Source organism: Drosophila biarmipes, chromosome 2L, assembly GCF_025231255.1.
Source record: "Drosophila biarmipes strain raj3 chromosome 2L, RU_DBia_V1.1, whole genome shotgun sequence".
In the NCBI taxonomy this organism is placed as follows: Eukaryota; Metazoa; Arthropoda; class Insecta; order Diptera; family Drosophilidae; genus Drosophila; species Drosophila biarmipes.
The window spans coordinates 6,949,805-6,972,338 of NC_066612.1; the positions used below are offsets into that span (position 1 = coordinate 6,949,805).

The 22,534-nt window shown below is 43.4% G+C and overlaps 1 protein-coding gene across 1 annotated transcript in view; it reads left to right on the forward strand.

The window, feature by feature from the left end:
• The first annotated feature begins 1,337 nt into the window (after positions 1–1,337).
• LOC108027660 (uncharacterized) overlaps positions 1,338–22,534 on the forward strand; it is a 118,618-nt gene continuing 97,421 nt past the window's right edge. The window contains exons 1-2 of the mRNA XM_050885001.1: positions 1,338–1,844; positions 19,900–19,958. Of these exons, the coding sequence (XP_050740958.1) occupies positions 19,905–19,958 (54 nt within the window). The 5' untranslated portion in view covers positions 1,338–1,844; positions 19,900–19,904. The remainder of the gene's footprint in view (positions 1,845–19,899; positions 19,959–22,534) is intronic.

Consider the following 22,534-nt stretch of genomic DNA (forward strand, 5'->3'; position numbering starts at 1 on the left):
TGTAAAAGACTTTATGTCCAGACAGTTACTCATTCTGGCCAAACATTGGCTTTTTACCATAAACTTTTTAGTGCACATGGAGCTTCGGTTCGTTTATTTACCAAAATAAAAACTCCCTCAACTTGCAGCCTGGGTAAAAAAAGTCTGTCCTGGCGGTCTAAAGATCTCATCCTTTTTCGCTGAGATTTTTATTTTTTTGCCGTTGCCATTCGCAACGTGTGCATTTTTAATTATGCTTGTTAATTTTCGCTGTTTTTTTAGTGCCTCGTCTCCTTTTGTGCCTTTAACCCACCTTAGTATGTGGCACACGTTTTGCGTTTATGTTTCTTCGTACTCCATTTGCTGGATGAAATAATTGCGGGGCGTAGAAATTAATGTGCAAGCAGGGCGTTTCCAAAAGGTAATGTTGGCGAAAAAAAACCAACAGAGGTTACCGTAAAATGGGAGAACTCCTTTTTTCGTTCTTCCCATTACATGCGGAAATTACTTCATTGCAATAAAGATTTCTGGCCGATAAGGACCTCATTTCGGTGGTTGCATAAGGCAAGGTCAGCTGTGAGTTTTTCAGCGATTTGGGGCGAGTTCGTTGCCTAAGTCTTTCGTTTGGGGGGAAACTCTTAAATACCAAAGTTTAAGCTGGTTAATTAGCATAAGCAAGCCAGCCGAGCAGATCAAATGAGTCAGGCCCTATATAGCCTATATAGGGTCGCTTCAGCACTCCCACATGCTGGTATGCCATTCAGTTCCGCGGCGAGCGAAAGTTCACGAAACTCTTGATAAAACAGTGTATGAAATGAATTTAAAATTTAAATGTTTCAAGAAAAGAAACGCCCACATGGGAGTTGTGGCTGTGTGAGTGTGTGGGGGTGTGGTGGGCGTGTAGTGTGCGCCCGACACCAAAACAGTTAAATGTGGAAATACAAGAAATTCAAGTGAATATCAAGCGCAGAAATTACGTCAATCAAAAGTCAAAGCACAACTGGCAACTTGGAAGCCACAAATCGTATAGGTTATACCTATACATATTTTTTGTTGTATCGTTTTTTTTTCTGCAAAGGCGTCTTGGTTATAAAAAAACTATAGTAAGAAAGAGAGAAAAAAATTATTGCCGAGCGGTCCAAGCCAAAAATGGACCAGCAGAGCGGCGACTTTTGCCGAGCAAAGTGTGGGCAGCAGCAGCAGCAGCAGCGGCGGCAGCAGCAAAGTTGCCTAACAGCCAGTCGCACTCACACAAAAATCCGGGCTCGCACACACACTCTCTTGGCTTTTGGCCCAGGTAACTCTTGGCAATACAGGTAACCACCGGGGCTCGCGATCGGCGGCCCAAGCTCCGCACATTCAGTTCGTTTTCAGCGCGCGTGCGGTGCGGTTCTCTGCCAAGTGGGCTTCTCTTCCCTGTGTGTCAAGTGTGTGAAGTCTGGATAATCTAACAGCGGAGATCATTGCCTTATTTGAATGGGGCGGGCTCATCCTAACGGCCATCGTCTAATTGTTGCAGTGAAAGTTGCCGGGCATTTTTCAGCAATTTTACCCCGTGAAAATTCCGAAAAACCAAACGCGCGCAAAGCAATCAAAAGTGTTCAAAAGAAAAGCGTTCAATATTGTTAAGCACAACAATACGTTTCAAAAATATCTATAAAAAATATTCCAGTGTCTGTGAGTCGTCGTCGCTGCGCAGAGCCAGTGTGTGTGTGTGTCTTTCTGCGCTTTTGACGGCAAATCGCTTTTGGCAGCTGCTTTGGCAGCAGCCGAGTAAGAAACAAGGCTTTTTCGCTGGCGTCGCTCTTCGTTGGCAGCTGTTGGCAGTATGAACTGATTTTGGCCGAAAGTTGATGAATAAAATGGTGAGCACATTTTTTCCACTTCTACAAAGTGCAAATTTTAAGTGGCATATAAAACATTCTTAGTATTATACAAATTAAATGGGGTTTTTGGGCGGAGAAGACAAGTGCTAATTACAAAAGGCAAAACCAAGTTTTTTAAAAAAACGTATAAAATTTGAAAGAGCCAGAATAAATTCAGCTACATAAATCAAAATTATATGCTGGTTTTTACAAAGATCTGAAGATTAAATAAATTGCTTTCTATCCCAAATATTAAACATTATAAACACTTATAAAAATTATATCTTAAAAAAATTTTAAATTACAAGATCCACTTATTAGTTTTTTTTAATTTTAAGTGTGAAATTAATGGAGCACATCCCCATTTTCTTCAGCAAACAGAAATTAAATTCCCTTGGCATTTTCTTTTAATAGCTCTGTAATCAGTGAGCATAAAAACCGTTGGCATACAAAATTTACATGGCAAATTTCCGTTTTTTCCACCCAAGTGCAGACATAAGCTCAAAAAACAAATTGTAAATGTGGCAAAAAAATATAATAATAATAACAAACAGCGCCGACATAAAGAAACGTTCACTTTCGTTGGTGCAAAAATCCCAGGCCAAAGTCATTGTGAGATTGGATGAGTTGGAAGACGAACGTGATGAATACGAGTCCAAAGACGCCTTGTCACTGGCTCTATGGTCAGGGCCTCTTCGCTAATGCTGTTTATTTTCTCTGCATCTCATTTCGGAAATAACGAAACCGAAACGCAAATAGAAAATATGACAAATAATTGCTTCAAATACTCGCTTGACACACTTTTTTCCTGAAGCGCAAAGAAAGAGTTTGTCAAGCCATCACAAGTGTTTCAAAACAAAGCTGAGGTTGAAAAAACACCTTGTTTAATTTTTTCCAAGGCGATTTGGCAAGAGGATTTGGCGAAATTTGTGGGTTTATTGATGGAGAGATGGGAGATCTCTGACATTATCTTTTCTTTTTTTGGCCAGATGCAAAACACAAGTGAAGCTACCGGCGCCGTCTCATTTGTCAGCCAGTCTCGGCTTGAACTAGCTGGCAGTCATTTGTAAGCCATTGTCTTTCATCTCGTCGTGGGTTGTGTGGTACCTTGGCTGGAGTTGGAGTTTTTTCCCCCAGTTCGTGGCTCATCTTGTACCATCTCACCGACCGACTGACTGACTATTTTTGTTTTGTTTAGCTGCTTATGCTGATGCGTTTGCCGCTCGTTTGCTGTCTGCGCGGCAAAAGGTGCAAAACTTTCACTTTATGTATTATTGTTTTGCGTGCGAGCTGCTGCGTTTGTCTGCCGGGAGAAATTACAATAATAATGCCTATAAATTATGAGCCAAAGCGCTTGGCTCGGTCTGCGTGGGCGAAAGAAATTGCCGCAATTAAGTGAGTCAAGGGACCCAGCGAGGAAAAGATAAAGCGAATGCTTCACTTTGCCATTCTTCTGCAAAGATAAATGGTGTAAGATATAAAGCGACATATCTTTCCCCCTTTTTTGCACAGGAGAAATTTCAATTATTTTTATTGCAAAGTCCATGAGCCAAATCAAAAGACTTAAGACACAAACTTGATGTTTTTCATTTTTCAAGATTCATCAGCCAAATCGAAAGACTTAAGTCACGAAGTAGATTTGGTTTTTAATTTTACAAAATGCTTAATGCAAGTCTAGTTTAAAGTAATTCCAATTGGCAACTTTAATTAAATTAATTTCCGCAATCAAATCAAAAGATTTAGGAACCAAACTTGCTTCGGTCAATAATTAAACGCTGTCACTGATTATTCGCACTGCGAAAACAAAAGACTGCAGACACAAACTTGACGCTAGCAAATGAAATCTTTATCGAATGCAAATAAAATCGCAGTTTTATTATTGCCTAATGGCCGGTGAAACTCGTGGGAAAGAGATTTAGCTACTTTCGTTGGCGAAATCGGTAGACTGATTCCATAGATCTGCCGGGTAATTCGTAAGTCATGTCGCCGTGCGTCCTCGGTGCCATCAGCCAGCAGACAGATTTATTATGGGCAAGTTCCAAAGACTGGTCGCCATTTGGATGCTCTTTTGGAGCTCAGAAAAGACTGTGACTCAGCTGCCTCGCCGACTAGTTTGCAGCACCCCACACAGTCTGTTGAACCGCCGCTCAAGGTCTTTTGCCAGCCACCAACGGCGACTGAAGCCGCGCTGCAAAGCCACAAAATTCTAATTAATTTCTCGCTTGCTCGCGAATCTCTTTGCATCGATCTCCTTTGACTGCCGCAGATCTACAGAATCCAAAAAAAGCCATACTGTGTGGGCACAACATACAAATGAAGACGAAACCGAGACCAAAGCGGAGCAACCTGTGCCAGTCTAACATCATTAGTTTCGGCCTTTGGAGGCTTTTATATTTATTATTTCTCGTTTGAGGCCTCGTGGGCGATCGACCCACGCCGCCATGACACAATCGATCCGCCAAGGCCCGACCATGTGGTCCACGGATCTCGAACTCCATGCACTTGCTATGCGTTTTCGATTTCCATTCCGTGATGGGCAACCCACTTTCACCAGAACACGGTTTCGTTTTCATCGCCTTATACGAACGTACTTCTTCGGGATGACCCAAAAAAATCACCGAATTGAAGCATCTCTGGCAGAAAAAAAGGCTGAAAAGCCCAAAAGGAAATGAGAAATACTTTTGAGAAATAAAGCGAAAGTAAAACAGCGACCAGTTTTGTGCTTTTTTGTGGCTGCAGGGCTGCTGCAACTGAAAAAGAGCGGTTCGAACTCCGATTCGCAGAAACTCAAAATGATGTCATGCTGCGAAGTGGAGTTGCCAAAAAAACCGAACCAGACTCTTGGTTTTTTTTGTTAGCCTTTGGTGGACCCAAATTTCGGCTGTATCTGTATCAATAAAACGGCTTCGTCTCGTGCAGCAAATGCAAAAGTAACCGGACGACTTGGGCCCAGCCCAGTTAAGTTCACATTCAGTTCAACTTTCAGCTTCCACGCCAACACCACTCCGTTGCACAGTTGTTTTTCATTTTGTCGTCGTGGTTTATGCCGCTCAAGACCCTGATCGCTGCATATAACTAGCCGTAATGCCGTTTATTTATTTCATTTTAAAATCCCTGTCAACGGCACAGCTTCGGCTGCAGTTGTAGTTGCCTTATTGCCTTAGCCTCGAGTTAAGCCTTTAAATTTATGACTCATATTAGTTGCAGCCACCGACGACGACGACGACGACGACGAAACGCGAAAAAAACCAACACGGAAACTTTTTAAACTGCAATTTGCTACAATTTTTGCAGCAACTGTAAAGCGGACTTAGCCAAAAAAAACAGGCATCAACAAGGCGAGCTTGCTGGGGCGCAGCGAAGTTTCGTTACACTCACCAAAAACAGAGGGAAAGCTTTGAGAAAACTATAATGTTATACCATCATTATAGTATTCTAAAAATAAGATACACTTAGGGCTGACACTTTCCGAAATTTCCTAGCACTCCACTTTTTATCTCTAGATAAGATTCAAATAAATCACTTTTTAATCCCTAACTCTAAGAAAGATGATCTAAGAGGCTGATACTTCCTGACTTTACGATACCACCGACTAGCATTTCTCCAGACAAAAGAAGATACAATTTTATTAGGCAATTAAAAACGAGTGTTACCTCATCACCCAGGCGGAAAATGGAAATAATTTCAGAGACTCTATAAGCCAACCCGCAGGACTTCTCGAATTTCCAGCATATTCTTTCACTCATTAGCCAACTCCACGGACGCCAAGTAGAGTATTCAGAACGCCTGGATGCAAATGGCGAAGGCATCGGCTTGATCTCATGTTGTGCGGCCAATTAACGGAATGTCTGCTCCGATATCGCTACCGTAATTTAACTTTCAAATGCGGCCCGCAAGAGCAGTTAAAACGGAAAACCCGTTGCCGGCTGGCAACTACTCCTATGTAAACGTATAGGAGTATATACCCATATCAGGGCACTTTAAGCCGCCAGGAGTGGGAGCTAGTCTGTGGTGCCTGGTCTTTTGTTTTTCCTTTAGTTTTCGCCCAGTGACAGCTGGGCTATCGGGCTGGCTAATAACTTCATTTAAATTAATCTGCTAACAGGAGGCAGCCGGAGCAAGGAGGCCAAGGAGAGCGACAATTTAAAATTCAATTACCGCCGCATTTGAAGTTGCCACCGCAGGCGAGCACAAGGCCATAAACATTTCCCTGTCGCCACCAGAGGGAAAAAAAGAAGCATTGGACGCCACGGAGGTGACTCTGTGCCGCACATTGATGCATCCTGTCATTGTCATAGTGCCAGCTCATATCCTGTGGATCGCCACCGGCCGTAAATTGCACAAACCGCACATGCTAATCAACATGGGCAACCGCAATTATTAAATTACATTTGCGTGGCCTAATCGAATTGGCCAGGGGTCTCCCGGGTCTCTATATCATGTGTGTATACCTATAGTGTTGCCTGGTAAATGATCTGCTATGGCCAACAGTAGTGGCCACTGCTAATTTGCCCTGACAGTCGCTTCTCGTCCGCTAAAAGGGGCGGTTCTATCGGTATTTGATTCGCCTCCGGAACGAGGAGGCGGGATGATTGTCGGTGTCGGAGGAAGTATTAAGCAAGTGTGGACAATTTTATCGCGCCAAGGTGATGATCGAGAGAGTCACGAAGAATCACCCATCTCACCTAATTGTGTGGATTGTTGGGTATTCTAGAATTTTTTACAGATATGGATACTAATCAATGATGAAATTATCTATCAAGTTTATTTTAAATTGTATTTTCAATTTATAGAGCTACAAAAGAATTAAAGTTCTTGAAGAATATACCACTTTCCTTCCCATATATTACACCATGTCTCTTGGGGATTGCACCCACTTTATTTCTTCAAGACTAACTGTTCAGGCCCAACCTCTACGTAGTCTTGTCATCCCGGATATCTCAGCACTCCCAGCTTTTCCCCTCAATTTCACCATCAATTTGCCATCCACAGAGCTGTCGGTTATGGCCAAAAGTACAAGCCGGAGTGTGACTCAACACGCCGCGAAGGTCGACAGCTGGCGACACTTTGGATCTCTGGTGTGAGTCGAGTCTCGCACCGACAGGGAACATATTTGGCTTTGATGGTGCGTGGGCTTTACAACTCAGTTGGCTTGATTAAAATGTAGTGTGGCCTGGGCAACGCCAATTGGCTTATTACCCATGAGCCGTGCGCCATGATCCGGGCTAAGACGGGCCCGGTTTGCATGCGGTTCTAACGAATGCGAGTTGGCAACAAACACCGCGCAGAGGCGTTATATTTTTTTTTTCTTATTCACCAAAATGACCGTGGGCGGTGACATGGGAGGCCTTCAACTGCTTTGACTTCTGAGTCCCACACACAAAGAGCTTTTGTAATTAAAAGCTGAGCTGTTTTCACACTCAAATGGTGCGTTGATTGATATTCCCGGCTAATTGCCACAGGCTTGGCTCCACGTTATTCCTCCCAAGGCACTTCCTTAATGGTCACTTACACCAAATGTCAAGTTCAAGTGGCGGCCCTTGGTAGAACTCAAAAAAAAAAAAAAACGAAGAAAATGACCGTGTACAATGAGGCATTTGATTGATGTGCGCCCCTCTTGCCGGTCATAATCGTCTTGAGGATGATGTTGATGGTGCGTCAGCAAGAAAAGCGAGGTAGTTCTCTGACTCTGGGACTTGGAGCACCGAGTTCCCAGTTCCAGGCAATAGACGGGGATTAGGACCGTGGAAAGTACGTGACAAAAGCCGAAGGCGGCGATCTTTCCCACCCTCTCTCTCTGTCGCCACGAAAAGAACAGCTCGCAGTACAGCCAGGGGAGTCAAGTTCGTGGCCAGAGTCTTTCGTTTGGCCGACTGCAGCTAATTGGTGAGCAAAACAGCGAACAAGAGCAATAATGTACCGCAGACAACAAATAACAACGTGTAATGAACGCAGCTTACAGTTTTTTCCAGCGATCTTTTTCTCTTATTTTCCTCGCCGATTCCGACGTACATGAATGAAAACCAAAGTAAATTGGCCCCCAGTCGTTGGAGTCATCGTCGTTGTTGTCGGTGCGGGACATGAACATCAAGGTGGTCGTGGCCGCTGTCGACTTCAGATTCCGACAAAATGCAACTACAGAAAAATAAAAAAAATATATAAAAGGAAAGAAAAAAATATATATGGTATAAATGGGGTTATATGTATACAGACAATAAATTGTTAAATAGCCGCAGACCCCCAGAACCAGAGAGGCATGGCTTAAAAATTTATGCCATTTTAAAGCGAGAAATGAAACACGCCCCAAGTGCATTACAATAAATTATAGAAATATGAGTATGGCACAAAAAAAAGGTCTCAAAACACAGCCACGGAAATGCAGGTCTCTGCTTCAAGGCATGATCTGCGCCATCTCGCCATCTCTATTATAAAGCAATTAATGCCCGGGAAACCGAGCGACCGGCGTCATTTTGCCTATTTTAATAATTCATAAAAGCGGGGAGAAATGAGCGCATAATTAGGACGCCCGGGTGGCCCAGTGGCGAACGCTTACCCAGCAGCATTGGCACGACTTTGGACAGGGCTCATTAAAGGCTGGCTGCTAAAAATAGCAAACATTTGCGGAGTTGTCCTGCGCCATCCCCACATATTTTCATATTAATTATCGCGGCCACTTGTACAGCTGTCCATGCGCAGCCTGCCCATCCCCATGCCAGTGCCCATCCAGAGTATTCTCCAGGGGCAGATGCAGATACGATGCCCCGGCGCAGATTTCGCCGATTGTCCGCCGCTGAGTTTTAGCGATAATTAACACCTAGGTACTAAACCAAATTGCAACCGCTGCTGCATCTGCTGGACACATGCGACAAAGGACAAAAAAGCTGCTCCTTGTAGATGTTTCTCCTCTTTTTTTGGGTTTTATGGCTGCCTCCTTACATTTATTTTATTGCAGGCAGGCACCAACTGGACCTTTTGCTTATTGATTTGCATTTTTACAAGACTTCTTGTTCGCAGCGCTGTTGTCGCATTTTATGTCTAGATTTAGTTAGTTATTTTCGTATATTTAAATCGCTCGGATATGCTTGGGATGCCTCAAGGTCCTCCGGCTTGTGACTAGCCACTGGATCAGAAGTACAAGCGGCGATAATTTAAGCAGGAATGCTGCGACCAGGATTAGTTGCAAATATCGCTTTGAAGTGGAGTCATAAATTAGGGGCAACTAAATAAATCAAGATGAGGTGGGGATAGGGCGTCAAGAAAACTGCGATTGCCGTACAAAGTTGCCTGTACCTGGGGGATAGAATGTATATCATGGGATAAGGAACCGGATTTATATTGTTTTATAAAATATGTTTGGTTAAGAAATATATGTATATCGATTCTTGGGTTTTTTTTTAAATAAAAATAAGGTAGTTAAATACTTTAAAAATAAGCCTGTCTTACCATGTGTTTCTTCTCGATTCTGGTGCTCATGATCTTTAGATGACACGGTTGCCTAATTTTTTTCCACCGAAACCAAGCTTATTCTCGCCCCACTTTGCTATAAGCATTTTCGACCATTTTCAGCGGAATAAAACCCATCCGAATAGCAGTTACGAGGCGCTCTTCAGCGTAAAAACCTAGTCACATGCCAAATTTGGCTAAATTGGCAACACTGAATGGCAGCTACCGACCTGTCCGGCCATTTACAATTACCATCGGCCGTCCAGCAACCGCCAGCATTTCTTGGCTCATCCGTCGCGGCATTCCGTTTGCGATTCCAGTCACATAGTCGCCCATCTCCGCCTGACTCACGCTGCGCCATTGTGGCCCGCCTTTGGCCCTTCTGGTCAAGAGCAGCGTTGGCCCGGGGCCAAATTTTGCTGCGTTAAATTCAATCAATGCATCAAATCCACATGCACATGCACATATCCATCGCCCACGCGTTTCCCTGACAAAAAGTCAAAACAAGAGGAGCCATCCAGTGGAAATCGCCCATGGATACGGCTTTCGAGTTGGCCCGCGTTGCAGGAACTGGCGGGCGAATCATAAAATTATGCAGAGCACATACCGCACACGCACACACATGGGCCTATTATACAATAGGCCAACGCACAGCAGCAACACACACCGGGCAAAAACCAAAGCGGCAATTGCATAAAACTCTTTTTACGATGCGTGGTTGTCGTCTTTGTCAGTGGTAAACCCAAAGAAACCATCCACATTCGATGTGATGGCTGCACAGAGAGAAATCAGGGATAACCTTTGAAAATCTCTACAGATTTAGGATAGAAAAGGTGCCCAAAGAAACCCATTATTAATGATATATTTGTAACTATACCAGTATTAGATCAGAAAACATGATTAGTTCCTAGTTCTGTTCAAAAAACACCTTTTCTTATAACCATAAAATTATTATAATTATATACCAAAAATAAAAAAAATATGGGTTGAAAAAAAGTAGTTTAACAAGATTTTAAGGGGTTTAAGATTCTATGGTACAAGTTATTTCCTTACAATTATATTATGACTAATAGTTCCTTATACATTTGTGAGTCTAAAACAACCATTGAGGCTCTACAAAGATTTGTTTCTTAAGAGTACGTCCTCTTTTCCTGGTATACATGAGGTTCAGTTGGCCCTATCCCATCAGATATATGTTTCTCGCAGTGCATAGAGATGGCGACGCCGGGTCCGGGCACGTACGCAATGCCAGCGGCAACTAATGCCCGAGTATATATAGTTGTTGTGGCTGTTGTGGTGTTCCTCCAGTTGTTTATTGAAGTGCGCGGCTGCGCGTTATGTTTTCCCCCCTTTGTTGTTGCTTTGGGGCGCATTCGCAATTTACAACACAAATAAACATGGCCAAGAAGAAGTGGCAAGAAGGCAACACCACCGACCAAGGTTTACTTCCGCCGGATAGCTACGCAGAACTCATATGAATTAGAATTGTAAGAAACCGAACTTGGCGTGGAGACTCCAAAATGGATATAGTATGACATGGAAACCGGCTGTACGGCGACTTGGTTGGGTTCTTGAATAACCAAATATCTGGTTATTTCCGTTAGCCGCTGCCCTTTTGTGATTGATTGTCTGGCAGCGGATCCCAGACACGGGTCTTAATCATCATTACGCAACCTCGCCCTCCACAAGACCAGAAGAAAAGGGTGTCCCAGGCAGTTAGTCAAATCATCGGAGCGTCCAAAAGGTCACCTCCAGCACTTGTAATTAGAGTTGAGTTGGTCCAACTGCATTGAATTAAATCGACTGCAATTTACCTTTCTAATGGCCAGCTCCATTTATGGCCACATGGGGCTTGGACTGTAGACTGCGGACTGTGGACGACTGTACTCCCCAGATCGTGTGTGTCCATTTATGGGTTGGCCAGCCCAACTCCTCCTCCTTCGCCATCTCGGCCAGACTCTTTCACCCGGCGTAGGCGAAAATTGTGCAGTTTGGAAAGCCATCGAAGGCGCCACAGGCTCTGTCGATTGGAGGTCAGGTCTGCATGCCACAAGAACACACAAAAATCGAGAAAAAAGCACCAGAAAAACCCACAAAAACGGGCACATGTGGGCCGTGGTCTCTACACTCCAAGAAAGTGTGTCAGCTAGGAATCAGTGCAGACATTGCATTGTTCACCCCTGAAAGAGGAAATGGGAATAAATTACAGATTATCTCTATTTTTATGGCTGCCATTTATTCAATTTGTTTAATGGCATTGCAAAATGTGCAATACGTGTTTGATCATTTTGTGTAATTTACTTTTATGGAAATACTTCTTGGTAATCCGTTGGGTAGTACAAGCCATATAATTCGAAAGGATGATTAAACCAAATTCAATTTGATTATTTTTTAGGTTTATCGAACTTTAAAAGATCCAATATCCAATTGAAAACAACAAATTGAATGACATTTTCAATCAGCTTCTATTAAAACATTGAAAATCTATAACAATTTTAAATATTTGAATTCCTTGAAAAATAATCTTAAAGTGGAATAAACAGCCCATAATTTCAAAAGCCAAAATATTGACTCGGTTTTGCGTTAATAGAAAAACCAGTTTGAAGACCTCTCCTTCGAGATGAGGCAAGTCCATGTCCTTGGCATATTTTTAAACCAATAACCGCCTCAGTGTGGGCCACAATTTACGGCGGAGTTGGACATTAAGGATTCCCGGCTTAGACACATTGTGCCGCAAATTGTGGCCGCAATCCAGAATCCCAGTCGGAGGCCAGCCTTTTCAATTAAAAACTGGAAATAAATTGCGACCGCAGCGGCGTAAATAAATATTGACATTTATGTTTAGCGAGGGGCCTCCGCAGATTGCTTTGCCAATAATGTTGTGGCCCACAGAGAGAGGAAGAGACATTCGTAGACTATAAAAAGCCTAATTAACACCTCTGCCAACCCCTTCGTTCGATCCTCTTCGAGAGATCTTTAGTTAACCCATTGAAGGTACATTCAAGGGGGTTTGCCACCAGATCGGTAGGTAAGCGGCTAATTTCTGGGTTAAATATGGGTGGGGACGACGAAAAGAACAGTGTCATGGCCGGATGGTTGGCAATGAAAGCGAAATTTCAGAGACCGCCGAAAGAGGATTCCCAGACTGGGATGTACAAAAAAAAAAAAAACGAAAAATGGGCAAAAAAAACATGCGTCGCCCGGAGTCGACATTCTTTTTAACAAGTTGCCCGCAGAGACCAGAAAAGGGCCTAGAAGCCAGTCAAAGTCAAGTTAAATACGCCCGCCGTGCGTCGTCGTCTTTGGGGGATGGGGATGGGGATGGACCGGGGGACTGGTCTTTTTGGCATGTCCGCTGGGCTGTGGACTCTCTGGTTCCCCGGTTGCCCAGTTCTCTGGACTCCAAGTGACCAGAGACCCAGGGCCAAGAAATATCAGAAGATCAAAGGCATTTTAACAGCCAGCGTCCAACGCAAACAATCAACACGGCCCAAAGAGCCAGAAGACAACCAGAGGACTTGCGATGAGCCTGAGGACGGGGTTGGGCATCCGGATGAGGAGGAGGGTCAACGGAGACGGCAACGTGCCGGCTTAAGGCCCAAAACCTGTGCACTTAGTTGGAGGACACGTACAGGATAAATTAGCAAATATTTGTACTTTTCTTCGTTTTGTTTTGCCTCTCGCGGACCGGCGATTTTATTTCTTATTTAAGCAAAAATTGCATTTAAATTGTTTCGTGCTCGGCTAAAGGTCGGCTATGTAACCCTGACATTTCCAGCCGATCATCGATGGTCATTTCTTTTCTGCGCCAGCAAATAGAGTCCGCCAATGAGGCCATCGATAATGTCTCAATTATGTCAATGCGACACCAGTGACCGGCGACTTGGGCTCCGTTTAGGTGCCATCTCTTAACAAATCGAAGCGTATCGACTTGATCTCATTGGCTGCATGTGCATAAACAAAACAGCCAGGCAGCACACCATAAACAAGGGGGCTAACCAAAAAAAAAAATAAAATAAAAGGGAGAAAAATGTTAAAAAACAATACATCAGGCGCAGTACGGTGCGTAGTGGCTGTAGCTACTACAAATAAGTCGGCGTCTCCAGTTCAGTTCCCCCATTGTGTTGGCACTAGGCAATAAAGAGATTTAGTAGCTCGTACCTCTGGCTATCCAACATCCACATCCATCCAGCCATCCAGCCATCCAGCCTCCTGCTGCTCCAGCTCCTTCTGAATTCCTTTTCCTTTCCTTGGGAGTGTATGTCCTTCTGAGCGGTCAATGATTCGCATTCCCGCTGGAAACTGCCACCGCCTGATTTGCATGCTTAACCTTTAAGCTCGTGCGGCATATTAATCTTATCAGAAACTTGTCAACAGTCAGCTAAAGTCAATCCGATGGAGCGGCTTCCCTGCTGACAAGATATATTCATTGTTCTCGGATATCTCTTGTAATGTCTCACTCGCCCCTTTGCAAATATATCAATATAGAATGGTATTGAAAGGTTTAGGGACTGGGAACTAAGGGGTTAACATAAAGCGGGTCTGTAAACAATATTTTATAGCTCACAAGACCACGCGAAGTCTTGTAAAAAAATCATAGTTCTAAGAATACTCTTACTGTAGGAATTTATCTTTAAGAGCTGGTCCTCAACTATTTATCTTAGAAAGAAAGATATGTTAAAAACAAAGTTTGATTGGTATTTTCGAACGGAAAAGGCACCTAAAGGAGCGCCAATATCTAGAAGGACATGTCATAAATGTGAGGAATTTATTATGGGTGCTGCCCTGTCATGCGATAATCTCCGGCTAAAATCGAAGAAACCGACCTTCAGGCAAAGCCAAGCTGTACAAAAAATTCCCAGGAAAGATACACCGAAACCCCTGCGGATTCCTTGGAGCTCGCTCTAATGATTTCCTGCTTAGGATACCGGGGCTCGCCTCACCCATAAACCCAAATATGCTGCCGCTTCCCCAGAGCTGTCCCCCTGCCAATGATTAATGCGCCGATCCTTGTGCTGGGAATTATGTATTTGGGTTAATGTTACACCGCAGCCGTGGCGCAGGCATTGCTTTAATTTTGTTTTAACAAAAATTGCCAAGTACCAGTATTTATTTGATGTGCGCAATGCAGCGATCGAAGCTGCGACTCGGACTGCAATTTCCTTCCGTCGTGGGGCTGCGCATCTTGATCGCCGGGTTCTCAGGCCGTGGCCAGAAAACTGGAATCGCAGCGAGCCAATGTGGCCAATACCGATGCCGATGCCAGTGCTGTTGGCTATTTCAAAATCTAACTGTTAACTGCAAAAGTTGAACGTACTGGCAGCATGCAACATGCAACGGCTGCACCCACGGCAGCAGCAGCATTAACGGCAGTGCACTGAGGAAAAAAATGTGTTTTAGGGGAATAAAATATGTTTTCATTATATTAATTCATCTGTTGATTGCTTACTTCAGCAAATATATATCAGCAAAGGAAAGCTCCTTAAAATATATACAATGTGCTCGAAAAAGTTTTTAAAGAAGTGTTTTATTTCGGATTTCAAAAAACTTATTGTAAACATATTTTTTAATATTTACAAAGTTAGAAATAGTAGATGTAAAGTTGTTCTTTTTCGCATTTCCAAAAAACTTCTCTCTTAGAACTTTTTTTTAAGGATTTCTACTATTGGTTTTTCAAAACCGAGTTTTTTTAATTCAAAAACAATTTTTCAAAAACATGTTAATATTTCTACGATTTTGAAATGTCGCCTATCATTTGGCCACACTTATCAAAATCTACAGATAAATGTCTTTAATTGGATACACAATTTTTGAGTAATCACACACCCTTTTCTCGCTGTGTATGCAACTGCAACAGAGCGGCCAGCGAAACGAGTTGAAAGCCGTTTTCCCTGTTTGCCAGCCAGCTCTTGAAAGTGGTTTGTTGTCTAACTGCGTTAGTTTCTGCTTTAAATTGTGCGCCCAAGCAGCTCCAGCGGGGTTTAATGGCTTTAACTGGAGGCCTCGGCGTTTGGCCACCGACTTTTGATTCTGTTCCTACGGTCTCTACTTTGTGGACTCTGTGCTGTAGCGGGTTCTCAGGCGGCGCTGGATAAATGTCATAGCGGATGCACCGGGCATATTTGTCATTAATCAAATGCCCATCCGAGGCATTGAGACTTTCGATATGCGGAAACTACCAGCCAGTACCAGTACTGTCTGTGTTCCCCACCATCCGACCTGGTGGTCGCTCATTTCCGCCAGCGAGCTCGAGTTCCTTTATTTTACTTTGTTTTGACACTGGGCCAGCGACGGCAATTACTTGGGCCACCGAAAACCCACCTCCCGGCCGCCCTGATTTATGAGTTTTTAATGAGCGGCAACCTTACACGAATTGTTAACAAGTGGACTTGCGTCGCATGGAGTCGGCAGAGTCGGTTAAGTCGGGGAAGTCAGGCCAATATCGCGAGCAATCGCACCTTGACATTCGAGTCGTGCGAAATGTCAGATGAAGATGCACCAATGATACGCTCAATGGGCGTTGGAATGCACAATACCCTACCTGTGGGGTAGAAAGTATGCCAAGTTATCAACTGTTTAAAAATTAAATAGGAAAAATCATACTAGTCTCAGCAATTTTTATATGAATAAAAAATAACTTCATTGTAAAATCAAATAAAATAATGAAGAGATCTTCAAGGTGGTTTTATAATTTCAATAAAACCTCTTTTTCCACTTTTATTCAATTATGTTTTTCTCTTACCAACAACATTAACATGTCTTTAAAAAATTCAGCAACAATTGGAGACTGGCACTTTTTTCTAACTTAAAAAAATATTATCCTTTAAATAATCGAGAGCATTGCATCTCCTCCTTGGAATTCTCCACATTTTCTGGTTTCTGTTGTCGCCGGTGATTGATTATGCATTTTCAGGCGAACTGGTTGCTGATGCTGCAGTTTGGTTTGGTGGCATGCGGGCAGGTGAATAAGTGAGCTTGGCTCGGCCCAACCCGGTCCCGCCCTCCGCCCTCCACCTCCTGCCCCACAGCTTGTTGTTGGAGACAGGCCGGCGGCATTGTCTGCCAGGCGCGAAATTATACATGTATGCTTACACTGCACGAAAAGCATTCCCAAGTATTTTTTACAAAATTTGAAATATACTAACTCATTTCAAGAAAATATTTTCTCATACCAAAACTTTTAAAGAATTGCACTATTTTTTATTAAAATAAGCTCTTAATAAAATCCAAAAGTTTGTCCCTGTATTCCCCAGTGCACTTAATGCTGTCAGTGACCTTCGCATCGCTGGCAAACCTGCAATTAGAAAAAACCCTAAGCCGCAGGATCAGAGACCCAACTCACAGGTTCCATTTTGCAGGCGCTCCAAGATTTATGCAGTCAGCTAAGTAAAAATAAAAGAGCGTTAAGCAGTCGACGCACCTCCTGCGCAGCGACATTTTGACATTGAAAAAGTATAATTAATTGATGGGGGGCCCCCACCAGCAGGTGGGCGTGGCCGAGGGCAGATTAAATCGATTTATGCGAGATTTATGACAAAAACACGCAAGAAAGGTTAAGTAAAATGGGGCGCCGCCTGCAATTTGGAAATCAATCAGAGCCCAATTGCCACTCGCATGCAAAGTAAAGTCCCACAAAGGCAAACATGAAAAATTCCCAACTACTGTCATTGATTTTTGATTGCATCGATGACGCGTCAGCATCCGGTGACAATCTTTTTGGGTGTGTTCACACTAGCCCCTCTGCCTGAGCACTTTTCAGACGAAACGACATGCACAAAATGTTTGCTTTGCGAGAAACCCATTTTTCAAGCTATCAGCGTTTATTTTTAATAAAGATGCCATCATTAATTTTGCGTCTGAGTGTTTTGGTGTAGAATGCCTTTTTTCCCCTCGGACGATCGGTCGAAAATGTGTCACTCGCTTCTTTGACTTTGATTTAGTGGCTAGACAGGTTAAAACCAGATGAGATCATCCCCAGTGAGGAAAGAGGCGGCAAGAGCGGTAGTGACGTCTGTAGTCGCCGGAGATCGGGGCAAGAGGAAGAGCCAGTTTCTCGCCTCGCAGATCAAGAGACTCAACGAATTTTTCGGTCTTTACCTACCGACAACTCAAGTGACCGGCAGTTGTTTGGCCTTCATTCAAAAATTATTTGACTTTGTATAAATATTGTGATAAGATCTACGGACATTCGTGCGTGGATCTCAATGGTGCCGTTAGTCTAAGTAGGTAGAGTGGTTTGTTTATGGGGAAGAAGTCGCTAAGTAATGACAGTGTAAAATAAGAAATGGGGTTTAATAGTGCTCTCATAGTTTCTTCAAACCAGGTATTATGATTTCAGTATCCATTTCATATAATGGTAATGGTATACTAACACGTGATGATGCAAGCGGTCCTAAAAGACTATTAAATTGTTATGCATTTCCGGCAAATTATTGACCAATTAGCAGGAACTGTAGAGTTGCATACAGTTTTTAATCGATTGCTTAATCGATTTTTTGCTAGTCTATGGTCACACTGCTTATTCCGCGAAAAATTTGATAAGAGAATTTTGATTTAGTGAATCTTGAGTTCCGTAAACCGTACTTGGGATTATTTTCCTTCCATGCCGCAAGCCGACAATTACAATTAAACGCACAAAGAAAGCCATTAAGAGTATCTCAGATAAATCCGCTTCGATTTGCCGTAACTCCCGATAATTTGGAAATTTGAAATACGTGCTGCGAACGGAGCGCCGCGTTTCTTTGGCTGCCGCATTGCATTTCGTGATTTGCAATCGCGAGGGAAAAACAAGGAACCGCATTTGCCACATTTATCACGCACATATATCAGCTTGTCAGCCAAAGGGAGCCGGAGCTGCCCAGGAAGCCCCCATGCCCAGTCCCCGGGGAGTGAGCCCGAACCCACCAAATTACGCTCATTTCGCGGCCACATAAATTTATCGGGCATCACAGAACACAGCACTTTCCGCGGCCCCACCACACAATAAACATAAGGCCCAGTTGGGGGAAACTGCAACTGGGGGCCCAACTTTAATTAAGTGATCATGAACATGGGCAAACACAAATCGCCAAGGGCCGCGGAGTTGGATCTGGAAACGGCCAAAACAAGATTAGAAGACGCCCGGCTGCCGAGCTTCAAATGTCGTTAGAACGGTGCAAATCTTTGGACCCGGATCGGGATCCCTAACCACAATTCCCTTTATGGCCGAGTCGGCAAACAAGGCAAACCCAGCGCCAAGACCAAGCAACTTCCCTCTGCAAACGCTGGAAAACTGCCAAGCGCATGTAATTTGGCTCAGAGTGTGTATTTTATTTAAGCGTTTATTAGCTGATAAACCGAAATAGATAAATCGTGGTCCAAAAGGGAAACCCAATCCTGAGCCTTCCTTTTTACCTTTAGCCCGTTGAAGGTTTTATGGCCAACCTCGGGCGCTCTTTTCCAGTTTGCACTCGCAGATAGATAATGGCAAATATTTTTACACACGTTAAAACACTCACGCGGGGCCAAGAAAGTTGTTTGTTCACGCCCATCCGTGGGTACAGTGGGGCTTTGATATGTGGGCAAATGAGATGTTTCAAGAGGTTTCCGCAGGCTAAATTGGGAGAGAACCGCTTCGACGACACTCAAGGCAGTCTTATAAAATAGGTTTAAATAAAGTATAAATATTAGATTTCCCTTTGAAGGAACTATACATTTTTTAACATATATCTAAAAGGATTTTCAATCCTATTCGCAAATCATATCCTTTTTAAAAAATCGTGGCTCTATGCAATAAATTTGAGTACCCACTTTATTTATAATAAGGCCTTTTTCAGTTTCAATTGTATTTTTGTGATCTGGAACACACCGACGCCTCCTTTCCAGCGACTTCCGTCGCCAGCCGTCTTATGTCATAATCATGAGAGCTGCCACCTGCCATATAAAGATGCTATCGGACCTCACACAATATTATTACGTTATCCCAAAAACCCGGGCGCCTGGGGAGCACACACAGTTTTCTGTCATTCTACCCAATTAACACTGGGAGTCCAAGCCCGTTTTTCGTTTTTCCTCGTCGCCCAGCCCAAACTCTAATGAAAATCAGTCGCCGACTGAAAACTGAAAACTGAAAGTGGAAAATAAATGAACGTGAGAAAATCGCCAACAGGTAGCGCACAATGAATATTGCGGGCTCTAAACATTTTCTGTTTCGCCAAAGGTGTTCGGGCATTACTATGTTTTTTATGCCGGTCCCGTTGTGGGATAAGTTTTCAGGGAAAGGCCAGGGAGGCAGCCCGATAAGCCTGGGTCTCAGAGCCATGTTTGCGCATAAATTTCAAGTGTCATTTACCCGTCTTCGCATTTGTCTTCTGTCCCTCGCCTTTATTGTTATTTTTTGGCACCTGTCCGAGATGACCAGGCCAATTGTGTTTTTTTTGCTTGTGCGTGCTCAACATATTAAGTTAATTATTTTTATTTGTCTTTCGGCCTGAGCCGAAAATCGGCTTTTGCCCACAAGTGCTTGTTCTCGGCTGGCCTTAATTTTATTTATTTTTTCTGTTACTTAATATGCTTTTAATTGATTTTTTCACCGATTTTAATGTGCGTTTTTGTCTCTTTATTCTCTTTGCAGCAAAAATGAAAATATTTTTGCCACTAGTCACGTGGATAGTGCTACTACTCTCGAGTGCAGTAAGTAACCCATAAACCTCGCTCTTTATTAAGCTAATTAGTGTTAAGTTGACGGGGGCTAAGCCTGAATATCGATGGGATTAGATCAGAGGCTGCCAGCGGCAGTTAGCGTAGGGGTCATAATTAATTTATGGGCTCTCCAGAGGGCACAAACAAAAGCCTTTCACGCCCCGCCGCTGAAGAGAAGAGAAATATGATTAAATTTACGAGATGCCACCTCATTATGAAACAAATTCCCGAACAAATAAACCAAAGGAGAGCCCCAGAAGTGAAAGAACCCCGATGATTAACAAATGCTGGGCTGAAAAGAAATAATAGCATTCAGAATTCGAAAGCCAGGCAGAGGGAACAAATTATAACGATGGAACCTTTGATGACCTAACGGGCATTCGCCCGGCTCTCATGCAAATGAGCCATAAAAAAGGAAATTACTGCAAAATGACTTGGGCATAGGTAGAATGTATTTATTAAAACTAACAGCTAGCTGTGAAATCTTCCGCCGAAGAGAGTGAGAAGAAGCGATGATGCCGGGCAAATAACAATTTGGCAGCCCGGCAAGAATTTCAGGCGGCAAAAAACCAGGCTAGAAAGAGTGACTAGTAATGATAGGGCCGGCGGAAGAGCAGAATCTCTATGGCTACGGTCAACGACTGGCCAGGAGGAGCCCAGCGAAACCCAGCGAAACCCAACCAAACCGAACCGAGCCAATCGATGGCAGAAGAAAGCCGAGAAAACGTAATGAATAAAAATAGCCGCATTAGCTGTAAAAACGCTTTGATAGTCATCGATTTATGCAGTCGACGGCAGGGGGAGGGGAAGGGGTGTCCGGTGTGAATGAGGGAACTCCGAGGGGCCTCGAGAAATTGGCCAAGAGAACCCTCTGCTCTAAGCCGAAAGCCAAGTTCATTGACTCCTCTCACCCGGTTGTGGTTTTCTTCGCGACACTCTGTCAATGGCACTGCTCCATGTCGAGATTCTTGTACGGATTTGCCTTCCTTTGTGCCGCGGAACTTGATTTATGCGAGGCAGTCATAATTCATTTGATTAGCTAGTTGGGATCATTGTTAATTGTGAATTTGGGGGGTACCCTTTCTTCAGCAAACAAAAGACTCAGGCAACGAACTTGCCGGCTGGCGGATGTCTGTTGTTGATCTAAAGACAATATTTGCAAATGGTTTTGCGTTAAAATAAAGACAGATTTTAATGAACTCAACTTTTATGACCACTCCTTGTTGGCAAATAAAAAGTTTAAGCATCTAAGTGAAGTTAGAGATTTCTTTTTTATCCTGGTGAAATGTTTAAGGTAAATAAGGAAACAGTACAAAAAATGATTTGTCAATGGAAATGTAAGAAACAAACAATTAACAATGTCTTAAAATATAACCTGTGCAGTTAAAAAACTTTTAGGTCTATATTTAAATTAAAAAATAAAATAAAAAATGTTTTTTTTTTATTTTTTCTTATTTGAAGAGTGCCGTTTATTGGATGGGTTAACCCTTATAAACAAAGAAAATGAATATTTTTTTTATAATTTATTAAAAGAATTCCTGTAACAGTTGTTGAAGGCACGTTAAAAGGAGTAATTTGGCTTTGCCAGATAAAGCCGAGTTAATGTCCATCGACAGTTATAACGGATGTGCACTTGAGCGTTGACGTGCAGCGTCGTCATCTGTCTGCCGCTGTCATTGCGCCTGTTAACAAGCTTGGCAACGAAAAACTGCGCATTGTAGTCGCTGGCAGGCCGCTCAATGTCATGGGAGCTTCCAGCTCTCAGCAGCCGCATCATCATCACCACCGTCATTTTCAGTAGAGGAGGCACCATCAGTGGCATCACATCTGGCTCGCACACCTTTAATTGTTGCACCACTCGTATCGCTGCCTCAGCTGAGTGCATGTGCCGCTCATTGTGCCGCCTGTCAATTGATAAAAGTCGCAGAGTCGACGGAATCTATTGTTTAGCAAGGCCGTTAGCGTTGCATGGCGCAAAGTGAGGTGGGCACACGGCAATCGAGAACCCAAAGCCGGCTCGCATGGACCTCTACAAGGGGAGCCCGGCTCCACTCGTCGTCGTCTTCCACTCGATAAGAATCTGCCTAAAACAATTCGCGGCTAAACTTGAACTTGACAGCCAGTGCCTCATGTTCACACCTTCGACGGCGGGGTCGCAGAGCAATTTAAGCCGCTTTTTTATGGCCTCCCCGGGCTCATTAGGCGCCCACAACAAAAGCAGGGAAAATTGGCCCCAAATGGGCGAACTGGGAAAATTTGCTGGGATTCTTGGTGCGGCGAGGCCTCCTCTTAATTGAGACACTGAACCCAGCAATGGGGCAATGGCATGAAAAGGAAAAGAGTGCAGAATATTGTGTAGCAATAAGAAAATCTGTAAAGAAATTCCCATAGGAACAAGCAGGAAATATAATAAATAAGTTGTATAAATATTTACTGCTAGAAAGGCTTCGCAATGATGGAAATTGTGCTCTATAAATCAATACGCAGCTATAAAAATGAAATGGAAAACCCCTAAAAAGCACTCATTAAAAGAATCTAAGCAATCGACTCGAAAAGAAGTTAATCAT